The 12,268-nt window shown below is 38.4% G+C and overlaps 1 protein-coding gene across 1 annotated transcript in view; it reads left to right on the forward strand.

Annotated features, from left to right (window-relative positions):
- Positions 1-12,268, forward strand: part of LOC136877238 (ABC transporter G family member 23) — a 333,038-nt gene that overhangs the window by 275,935 nt on the left and 44,835 nt on the right. Inside the window, exon 10 of the mRNA XM_067151098.2 lies at positions 8,796-9,036. Coding sequence (XP_067007199.2) covers positions 8,796-9,036 — 241 coding nt within the window. The remainder of the gene's footprint in view (positions 1-8,795; positions 9,037-12,268) is intronic.

The following is a 12,268-nucleotide window of genomic DNA, read 5'->3' on the forward strand; positions in this document are numbered from 1 at the left end:
CAGCTTTTCTTCTCCAACGTTTAACTCCTAACTTTCTAAGGTCATCCTCAACATCATCAATCCATCTTTTCCTGGGTCTTCCTCTCCTCCTCCTTCCATTAATTTTTCCTATAAACACCTTTTTAACGGCGCAGGTTTCTTCCATTCTCTGAACATGACCGGCCCACCTAATTCTTCCCTGCTTAATTTTAGTAACAATGTCTGGCTGGCCAAACAGTCCTTGCAGCTCTACATTTATCCTCATTCTCCACCCATCCTGATCTCTTACTGCACCGAATATCTTTCTCAATATCTTCCTTTCCCACCGTAACAGCCACTGTTCTTCTCTGGAAGTCATCACCCAGCATTCTGATCCATACATAACTATTGGTCTTGGTACTGTTGTGTATATTTTAAGTTTTGTATTCCTGCTGACACTCCTGGATTTAAACATATTTTGCAAGGCGTAAAAAAATCGGTTTCCACTTGTTATCCTCTCCTGTATTTCCACGGAAGTTTTATTGTCCTCTGTTATTAGGGTTGCCAGATTTCCGGATGGCAAATAAGGAACAGTCGCTCGATTCCAGATGGCAAATAAGGAACACTTCAATTTCCTTGCCATATAGCGCTACATTAAGACACCATAGCGATAATTAAGAGAAAATACCAGGGATATATTAACAAGTAAATACCGTTAATAATATAACAGCGTCAGCATGAACTATGTAGGTACTTATTAAAAACTAATAGTGCGTTAGTCTTTACATTGAAATTAACATTTCACAAATACTTGTCATTTGAAGAAGCAATTTGTAACAGTTTCTTATTCAACAAAACTTTCTTGAGAAATTCCTTACAATTGTCATCATAGTTGAAGTACACAAGAAGTTCATTTTTATTGTATGTACTGAGCATCTGTTTCTGCCATCTCTCCATTTTATTGCCATTACTGAAAATACTCTTTCAGTACATGGATTCGATGGAGATTTAGTTAAGACAAACGTAAGTACCATCAAAATGTTCTTCAGTTTTTCTAGGCCAATTAAACCACTGATATATATAATGGAGGAGACTACATGCCCGCTAGTACCGCTAGAACACTGCCAGAAGCGCTGTTCTCAACTGTGATGGCTGATCATTGGTCAGGTCAGAATAGAGAATATTTTGACCATAACCGCGCACTTTTTTGATACTATACTATTGTCTAAACCATGATATTTTAAAAAACGGAACATTGGGCGTACGGTTTAAATAGTGCACCGTACGCGGAACAAAATGAGAAAAAACCGTATTGTTCCGGGTAAAACCGTACATCTGGCAACCCTATCTGTTATTATAGAGCCTAGATATTTGAAAGATGTGAATCTTTGATATTCCTTCCCATTTAATCTTACAGTGGCCCTTCCTCTTACTCCCTCTGTATCTCCCATGTTCATATATTTTGTTTTGTTTTGTTTATATTCACTTCTAGTCCTAGGTCCCATGCTTTGTCTTCTAATACTGAGTAGCTCTCTTCAAGAACTCTTTCATTTCTTGCAATTATTGCTACATCATCAGCATATGTTATCACTTGTGCTAATCTGTTCAAAATGGTTCCCCCTGGGTTGATGGGTAATTGACGGATTACTTTTTCCAATGCTAGGTTAAAAAGCAGTGTGGAAAGTACATCTCCCTGTCTTAGTCCTCTCTCCACTAAAAACTCCTCTGACAGATCTTGCTCCACTCTCGCCTTGCATACTGTTGCTTTCAAGGTCATTTCTGTTCATCTAATCAATTTCCTCGGGATTCCAAATTCTTTCATAATCTTGTAAATTTTACCCCTATCTAGACTGTCATATGCCTGTTTAAAATCAACATACAGCTGATGTAGCTGTTTGTCATATTCATAAAACTTCTCTAGCACTTGTCGTAATGTAAATATCTGATCTAGAGTAGAGCGATGTTTTCTAAAGCCTGCTTTGTAATCCCCTAATATTCTTTCCATCCATAATTCTAATCTTAAGGCTAGTACCTTACCAAAAACCTTGTACGTTCCATCCAGCAAGATGATCCCTCGATAATTTCCATATACTGCCTTATCTCCCTTTTTATGTGTTGGGTAAATTATACCCAATGTCCAATTCTTGGGTATTTCCTCTTTTGTCCAAACCTCCTTAATCAATTCATAAACAGCCTTTTCTATTCCCTCTCCCCCATATCTCAACAGCTCTGACTCCATTCCATCTTCACCTGGGGCTCTATTATTCTTTAATACTGTACATTAATTGCAGCTTTGACCTCTTCTAAGTTTGGCTGTTTTACTGATTCCTCTTCCAATTCTCTTTCCTCCCCATCAACATTTATATTTTTCTCCTCTCTATCATCTTCAGTATTCCCATTGAGTAACTCGTAAAAATACTCCTGCCATCTTCCAAGCACTTTCCTTTTATCACCCAGAAGGTTTCCATCTTTATCCTTGAAGAAAACAGCTCTTGGTTGAAATCCCCTCTTAAGGTCTTTTGTTCTTTCATAGAACTTTCGTACCTCGTTTCTATCCTTTATTTCATCCAGTTCTTCGATTCTCTTTCTTTCAAAAGCTCTTTTCTTATATTTGCATATCTTATCTGCTCTTCTTCATTTCTCTCTATACTTTTCTATTTGTCTTGTTCTCCTTTGAAACATTCTGCTCCTAGCATCATTCCTCTCTTGGATTAATGTTGAACATTCCTCATCAAACCATTCTGCTCTCTTTACCAATTTCTTCTTTCCCAGGGTACTATCTGCAACTTCACTGATAGTTGTTTTCAGTATCTCCCATTTATCTTCCACTTCTTTCTCCCATAATTCCCTTTTTATTTCCGAAGATTCAGCCATTTTCTTTTTGCATTTCTCTTGCAATTCCCCATTTTTTAGACCTTCAATATTGTGCTTTGCCTTTCTTCTTCCTTTTTCCGTTCTTGCCAAATCTATTTTTTGTCTGTACTTGACTCTAACAAGATAGTGGTCTGTATCAGCATCAGCACCTCTGCAGCTTCTAACATCCATAATATCTGATGCATGTCGCCTGTCTATGATAACATGGTCTACTTGATTTCTTGTCACACCATTTGGTGAAATCCAGGTCTCCTTGCGAATGTTTTTACTAGGATGCCAAGTACTTTTAATTATCATCTGCTTTCCACACACAAAGTCAATCAATCTCAATCCGTTATTATTACTTACTTCGCGCAGGCTTTCTTTCCCTACTAAGTGTTTGTACACCTCTTCTCTTCCAATTTTTGCATTTAAATCTCCAAGGATAATTTTCACATCGTGTCTTTGAACTTTATTAATTTCTTCCTCCAACTTAGTATAAAATGCCTCTTTCTTCTCATCTTTTGCCTCCTCAGTAGGGGCGTACACACAAAACACAGTTACGTTGAAGAATTTTGCCCTAATTCTCACAGAGCACATCCTATCATTGATTGGAGTAAAGTTGATCACGCTTTGCTTTACCGACTTATGTATGAGAAATCCTGTGCCATTACTGCCCGCTTCTTCTCCACTGTACATCAAAATGTGTTGTCCAGACATCATCATCCCTTGCCCTTTCCATCTTAGTTCCTGTAGAGCTGCTATTTTCACTCCATACTTATCCATTTCATTCCTCAATTCTGTCAACTTGCCAGGTCTCTTCAATGTCTTAACATTCCACGTTGCTAATATAATATCATTTTTCCTTCTCTTTAGCCGTTTTTCTCGCCGGTTCGTCAGCAAGTTTTCCAGTCCTGCTTTATTCACTCTTAAGGTATCCGTAACAGTTGTTTTTCTACGAGGTAGGGGAGTTAACCCTACGCTCAACCCCCAACCTGGAGGACCAGGCTATCACTCTTAGTCTGGATCATCACCTTAGACCTGTCCGGCTTGGGTGGCCCTACCCAGGAGCAGATGCTCCCGCCGGCATAGCTCTAAGGATCATTTGACCACGTAAGCCTCCAATAAACAGCCGGCAAAATATATGTTGCCGTCGTCAAGGTGGTGATACCTTCGGGAGGCCTTCCCACTCTTCGCCCTCCCCTATCCCATCGACGCCATAAGACCTATCTGTGTCGGTGCGTCGCAAAACAAACTGTATTGAAAAGGTTGGCAGGGTATATTGCATACCGAGTTACGAAAAAAGGAACCCCCACTAGCTTTAGCTACGGATAAAAGACTGAAAAATAGTGTTGGAAACTCTGATTGGATCTCGGCTTTGTCTACAAGAGACGTAATGAACCGAACTCGCCAGTGGTTCGACATTGTTTGCTAACTAGAAAAATATTTTTAAAGGTTCCACGGGAAAGGCTTAAAGAAATGTCTAACAGTGATGAAGGAACTGATAGATATCATCAGACCTAATCAATCAATCAATCAATCAATCAATCAATCAATCAATACTTATCTGCATTTAGGGCAGTCGCCCAGGTGGCAGATTCCCTGCCTGTTGTTTTCCTAGCCTTTTCTTGAATGATTTCAAAGAAATTGATAATTTACTGAACATCTCCCTTGGTAAGTTATTCCAATCCCTAACTCCCCTTCCTATAAAATAATATTTTCCCCAAGTATTTGGCCTTAAGTACAGTGAAGTCGACGACTACGCTGTTACGTGTTTTCTGAGAACTCGTTCGCTTATTAGAATGGAAGATCTGAATAAAAAGAGAATACCGGTACTCAACAGATCAGTGAATGAAAGCTGGACTACGGGTGCGCATGCTGACACTGCACGGAAAAAATCGGAGATGAATACAATTAAGTCCTGAATGGTTAGGCCTAAATTAATTAAAACTAACCCCATGGCACTATAGCCCTGAAAGGCCTTGGCCTACCAAGCGTCCGCTGCTCAGCCCGAAGGCCTGCAGATTACGAGGTATCTTGTGTTCAGCACGACGAATCCTTTCGGCCGTTATTCTTGGCTTTCTAGACCGGGGCCGCTATCTCACCGGCTGAGTGAACCTCGACCCCGCCCTCAGATCCAGGTAAAAATCCTTGACCTAGCCGGGAATCAAACCCGGGGCCTCCGGGTAAGAGGTACGCACGCTACCCCCACACCACGGAGCCGGCGGCCTAACTGAATGGTAGAGTTTCTGTTATTATTATTATTATTATTATTATTATTATTATTATTATTATTATTATTATTATTATTATTATTATTATTATTATTATTAGAGTATTTGTTAGTGAAATGGCGTATGGCTTTTAGAGCTGGGAGTGTCCGAGGACATGTTCGGCACGCCAGGTGTAGGTCTTTCGATTTGACTCCCGTAGGCGACCTGCGCGTCGTGATGAGGACGAAACGATGAAGACGACACATACACCCAGCCCCGTGCCAGAGAAATTAACCAATGATGGTTAAAATTCCCGACCCTGCCGGGAATCGAACTCGGTACTCCTGTGACCAAAGGCCAGCACACTAACCATTTAGCCACGGAGCCAGATTATTTGTTAGTAATAAGTTAAAACAAACAATTGATAACGCTACTACTACATTTAGGTACTATTTTCAGAAAAAAGGAACCATGTAGAGTGTTTAATCTTGTGTATTCTGTTGGGTTTAAGCGTTTTTATTTTGACTTTATCAGTTGATATTATTTGTTGATTGTTAAGCTTTGATTTATTTAATCAGTACGTATATAGGGTACTTATTTTAAATTATTTCAAGTACTTGGGAGCTGTAAATACTAACGTTTCCGATATCTTGGAACATTTTAAATCATTTTAGCAAAGAGCCTCACTATTCTGGTCTTCATAGTAGGTGTGTAGTATTTACAAAAGCACACAAACAAAATAATAAAAGGAATAATGATTTATGCAGTAGGTTAGTGGTTTTCGCGTGAAAATATTAGGTTCGAACCTGGCTTAGTTCAGTGGTATTTGAAGATGCTCAAATACGTAGTAGATTTACGGGCATGTAAAGAACTCCTGCGGGACACACCTCCGGTACCTAGGCATGAAGGCTAGTAAGATAGCCTTTTTACTGTACAACTGAAGGCCACTGCTGTTCTTTATAATTAATACATATTAGGTTAATTTTATTTTTATTGTTATAGTATAAATGTAAATAATGTTTACCTTTTCGCTCATGTACGTTGATCGCTGTTTATTGCCATACTTGTTTTTTTCTGCTACTTTATTATGTTTTGTGTTCTGTTTATAAATTGGCTTATAGATTTCAGTTTGTATGTTATTTGTTTTTCATTATGTTTTTTTCGCTTTCTTTTTACTTTTATGCTCCAGATTTATTTTATTTGTTGTGCTTTACTTTCATTCTTTATTATCGGCATATGTTCTCCAAATCTGTTATTTAGCCTAGTTATCCTTAATTTTATAATACAGCCTGTGACGATAAAGTTCAGTGAATGAAGTCAGAACGGTCGATCCAGCAACACTGGCGACACGCAACGCTGCACCTACGTAGAAGCAGGTTTTGACCACCTGCTCCCAACGTTGTTCAGTTGAGCATCGTGTGTGTGCTGTGTAAGACCTGTTTGACACAGTGCGTGTTTAGTGCGCTGGTTCTGAACTGCGAACAGGAATATGAACGACTAAAAGATCAATGTAAAGTTTTGTTTTAAGCTTGGCAAGACACCGAAAGAAACGCATGCGATGCTGATACGTGTTTATGAAGATCAAGCACTGTCCTTGAAGTATGTGTACGAGTAGTTCGCCCGTTTTCGACGAGGCCGGGAAAGTGTTTCTGACAACCCCCGCACCGTAGCGAAAGACCGGCGACCGCCGTCAGTGACGAAAACATTGAGAAGGTGAGGACATTAATCACGAAAGATCGGCGATTAACTGTGCGCATGATAGCGGATGAACTGCAGATTAACCGTGAATCCGTGCGACAAATCGCTACTGAGAAGTTAGGGAAGAGGAAAACGTGTTCTCGTCTTGTGCCACATCACTTGACTGACGATCAGAAGCAGGCACGTTTAGAGGCTTCACAGGATTTTGTCGAACGGCGGATGCGACATCAAATTTCTTGAACTGTATCGTCACTGAGGATGAAACTTGGTGTCTCAGGTACGACCCTGAAACGAAACGGCAAAGCATGGAATGCCTTCGCCGGAATCCCCTCGTCGGAAAAAGGTCAGAGCCGAAAAGTCACGCATCAAAACGATGCTCATCATCTTTTTCGATAGTCAAGGCATTATCCACAAGGAATTTCTACCCGAGGGAACGACGTTGAATGCTGCACGGTACATAGAAATTTTGACCCGTTTCATGAAACGTCTGCGCAGGGTACGACCCCAGTACGCACAACAAGGTTCATGGTTTTTTTTTTTTTTTTTTTTTTTTTTGTCCATGACAACGCTCGCCCACACACAGCCAATATCGTCAAACAGTTTATGGCAAAAAGCGGGGTGGTGCACTTTGAACATCCCCATACTCGCCAGATCTCAATCCTCCAGACGTCTTCCTATTCCCACGATTCAAACTCGCTTTGAAAGGAAAGAGATTTGGCGATATTCCTGACATCCAACGAAACGTGACGAGGCTTTTGTACACCATCCCAAAGGAAGCCTTCTGGCAAAATTTCCAGGACAGGTATCACCGATCTCAGCAGTGCATAGTTATGGGAGGGGACTATTTCGAAGGAAAGTAAGGTCACTGTCGTGCTTTGTTCATCTATGTTGATATTACAGGACTATTCACCGAACTTTATTGCCACAGGTTGTAGAATGGTAGGTACATCTCTGTTACATATGCATTATCTTGTAATGTACGTGGTTATGTGTAAGAGAGGGCCACGAACTCTAACTTTGCCACTGCTAAAGTCAAAAGTACATTTTTTAAGCCTCTGAAAAAAAAATGTAGTTAGTTAGCAGGACGTAAAATCAATAATATTTAACTTCATATGGTTAGTTGCATACTACCGGTACCACAGAAACATGGAATTTATTAAATAGCAACATCCTTTCACATAGGGTTGGCATCAGAAAGAGCATCTTATTATAAAACTGTGCCCAATCTATATAAATTGTCAATTTCAATAAGTTGGAAAAACGGCCAATAGTAATAATAATAATAATAATAATAATAATAATAATAATAATAATAATAATAATAATAATAATAATAATAATGAAATGGCGTATGGCTTTTAGTGCCGTGAGTGTCCGAAGACATGTTCGGCTCGCCAAGTGCAGGTCTTTTGATTTGACTCCCGTAGGCGACCGGCGCGCCTTGATGAAGATGAAATGATGATGAAGACGACACATACACCCAGTCCCCGTGCCAGAGAAATTAAACAATGATGGTTAAAATTGCAGACCCTGCCGGGAATCGAACCCGAGACCCCTGTGACCAAAGGTCAGCACGCTGACCATTTAGCCATGGAGCCTGACAATAATAATAATAATAATAATAATAATAATAATAATAATAATAATAATAATAATAATAATAATAATAATAATAATATGCTAGTATAATTTCTTTTTACTGATTATTCCTTTGCAAGGAGGAGTTTTTAGGTGCTTGTATTTCTATTGGGAGTTGTTTTATAAGTAATGTTTTTTTCATTGCCCAAAACACAGTAGTCGTTTGTAGAGAAAATATTACATGGATTATTGCATCTCATTCATTTTCCGTTACATCCTGAGCACTCGAGGCCTAGGGAGTTTTTCATTTTCACGTCCTTCGTGGCCCTTGCCTTCCTTTGCCCGATACCTTCATTTTTCGAAGTGTAGGATCTCTTCCATTTTTTCTCTCTGATTAGTGTTATATAGAAGATTGTTGCCTAGTTGTACTTTCTCTTAAAACAATAATCACTACCACCAACTCAGGAAAGCACTATTCATTTTTCTTCATTCCAGAGGCCTGCTATTCATCACAATGTTCCCAGTGATCCAGATCTGTGTCTTTTTCATGGCAATCGGCCATGATCCACGTGACCTAACCCTGGCGATAGCCAATGAAGAACTAGGAAACCTGACAGACTGTGCAGAGTACAAGAGATACCATAATGTTGGAGTCATCTCCTCCAATGACGAGTATTACTTTTCGGGTATTAGCTGTGTGCTCTTGGAACTACTCAATGAAAACTTTGCTAACAAGGTAAGTTATTAGTGTTATTACTAATCATAAATTAAGGATCTGTAGAATTATGACTATCCAGCGTGATGTAAGCTTCGACTATTTATTCATTTCAAAGAAATTCGAAATTTATTGAACATCTCCCTTGGTAACTCCCCTTCCTATAAATGAATATTTGCCCCAATTTGTTCTCTTGAATTCCAACTTTATATTCATATTGTGATCTTTCCTGCTTTTAAATACACCACTCAAACTTATTCATCTACTGATGTCATTCCACGCCATCTCTCCACTGACAGCACGGAACATACCACTTATATTCAGGACTAGCAAGATACCCGTGCTTCGCTACGGTATTATACTGAAATTTATAAATGAATGCTTGTTGTTTTAGATATATAATCCGCCGAAATTCGCGGTCTGACTCGTTTTCTGCGAGAACCCACCAAAATTCCCGATCTGACTCGTTTTCTATTAGATTATGGCATGTTTCCTCCCATTTTTCAATCTTCTTTTCCAGCAATCGATTTCGTACTTCCCGGGCTAGGCTCAGGTATTCCTCCCGGTCAGTTGGGTCCGTAAATCTTTGCCATCTTTTCCTATAATCATTTTTAATATGGATAAAATCCTTCAGGAGATCCGGCGTGGTGTCATATTGGGTGCCTAGAAGGCACTGAATCCGCGGCCGGACTGCATTCTTAGTCATTACCCGTCCAGGAGCCGTTTCCGGCGCGGTCCGCACATTTGACGACGGTCCGGAACATTATTATTATTATTATTATTATTATTATTATTATTATTATTATTATTATTATTATTATTATTATTATTATTATTATTATGTGTTGCTGGAATGGATGATGACAGGAAAACCGGAGTATCCGGAGAAAAACCTGTCCCGCCTCCGTTTTGTCCAGCACGAATATCACATGGAGTGAACGGGATTTGAACCACGGAACCCAGCTGTGAGAGGCCGGCGCGCTGCCGAGGATCCTTATAAGTACATTAAGAACAGTAAAATCAATTGGTCTCACCTCCTTCTACACCCCACCGCCGTTAAGTTTATTTACCGGCACATCCCTCCCCCCACCAAAAAAAAATTTAAAAGAAGGCTTGTTTCTTATGTTTAAAGAAGATTTCAAACACCAATGTTCACGTCTATTACCTTCAGTTTTGAGATATAAGTACCCCCATAAAAATAATTTACTTTTTTCACTTCATTTAACACTACTCCCCCCCCCCCCTAAGTGAATTTTCCCGCAAAAGATACTTGTTTCTTTAATAGTAAAGGATCTTCTAAATACCAATTATCACGACTCTAACTTCTTCAGTTTTTGATTTATGTGTCCTCATGAAAGGAATTCAACTCCTTTACACTCCCGCCCTCCAAGATGGTTTTCCCCCAAAACGCGTTTTTCTTTGTTTTTTAAGGAGATCCAAATACGAATTTTCACGTCTGTAACAACTTTAGTTTTTATTAGATGTATGTATTCTCATTCAATTAATTCAATTAATTTTTCAATTCTTTCACCCCCCCCCCCCAAAACCCTTCATTGGATTTTCCGAGAATACGTGTTTCTTTACTTTTGAGGCAGATTGCAAATATCAAATTTCACGTCTGTAACATCTTCATTTTTGAGATATCAGTAGCCTAATTAAAAGAAATCAACACCATTTACAGTCATTTTAACCCCCCCCCGGCTCCACCCAAGTGGTATTTCCGAAAGCTAAAAATACACGTTTCTTTATATTTAATAGAGATAAGAAATACCATTTTTCACTTCTGTAACATGTTAAGTTTTTGAGATAAACTGTAAAAATTCTCATTTTAAAATTTCACCCCTTTTGAGTTCCACTTAAGTGGAGTTTCCAAACACACATCACCTATGTTTCTTTAGATTTACAGGAGATTACAAACACCCACTTTTTACGTCTGTAACATTTTACGTTTCCAAGATATTCTGTAGATATAGTCTTTCAAAAATTCACCCAATTTGTCACTCCTGTTTAACCGCCATTAATTGGATTTTCCAAAACTAAAAAATACGTGTTTCTTTATTTTTAAAGGAGATCCCATATACAAATTTTCAGTTCTGTAATATCTCTCGGTTCTGAGATATATGTATCCTCATTAAAGGCATTCAACCCATTTTTCACCCTTTTGGGATTTACAGGAAACAAAAAATACGTTTTCCTTTATTTTTAGAGAAGATTCTAACTACCAATTTTTACATCTGTAAATTTTAAAGTTTTAAGATGTATACACACTCATTTTAAAAAATTTACCCTCCCCCCTTCTTAGCCCCCAATATTTGGATTTTCCAAAAACGAAAAAATACGTGTGTTTATTTATTTTTAAAGGAGATTCTAAATACCAATTTTCACATATATTACCTTAAAAAATTTTGATCGATACACTCATTTTAAAATATTACTCCCTTTTCACCCCCCCCGCCTAAATTGGATTTTCCAGAAACAAAAAAATACGTGTTTCTTTATTTTTAACGGAGATCCCAAACACCAATTTTCAGGTCTGTAATATCTTCAGTTTTTGATATATAAGTAGCCTCATTAAAGGCATTCAACCACTTTTTAGCCCCTTTTCGCACCTATTGCGATTTTCCGAAAAGAAAAAAATACGTGTTCCTTTATTTTTAATGAAGGCTCTAAATACCAATTTTTACATCTGCAAACTTTAAAAGTTTGGAGATATAGATTCACTCATTTTAAAAATTCACCCCCTTTTCACCCTCCCATTAATTGGATTTTCCAAAAACAAAGAATTACGTGTTTCTTTATTTTTAAAAGAGATCAAAAGTACCAATTTTCAGGTCTGTAATATCTTCAGTTTCTGAGATATAGGTACCGGTGTCCTGATTAAAGGCATTCAACCCATTTTTCCCCATTTTCACCCTTTTTCACCCCTCCTATTGGTATTTTCTGAAAACAAAAAAATACGTGTTTCCTTATTTTTAAAGAAGATTCTAAATACCAATTTTTACATCTGTAAACTTTTAAAGTTTTGAGATATAGAGCAACTCATTTTAAAATTTCACCCCCGTTTTCACCCCCTTAGCGAAGGAATATCCAAAAATCCTCTCTTAGCGAGCACCTACGTCTTAATATGAATACATCCCCAAACTTTCATCTCTTTATGTCCAGTAGTTTTGGCTCGGCGATGATGAATCAGTCAGTCAGTCAGTCAGTCAGTCAGTCAGGACAAGTTATTTTATATATATAGATATAATTATTT

The sequence above is a fragment of the Anabrus simplex genome, chromosome 7 (genome assembly GCF_040414725.1).
Source record: "Anabrus simplex isolate iqAnaSimp1 chromosome 7, ASM4041472v1, whole genome shotgun sequence".
NCBI classification, from domain to species: Eukaryota; Metazoa; Arthropoda; class Insecta; order Orthoptera; family Tettigoniidae; genus Anabrus; species Anabrus simplex.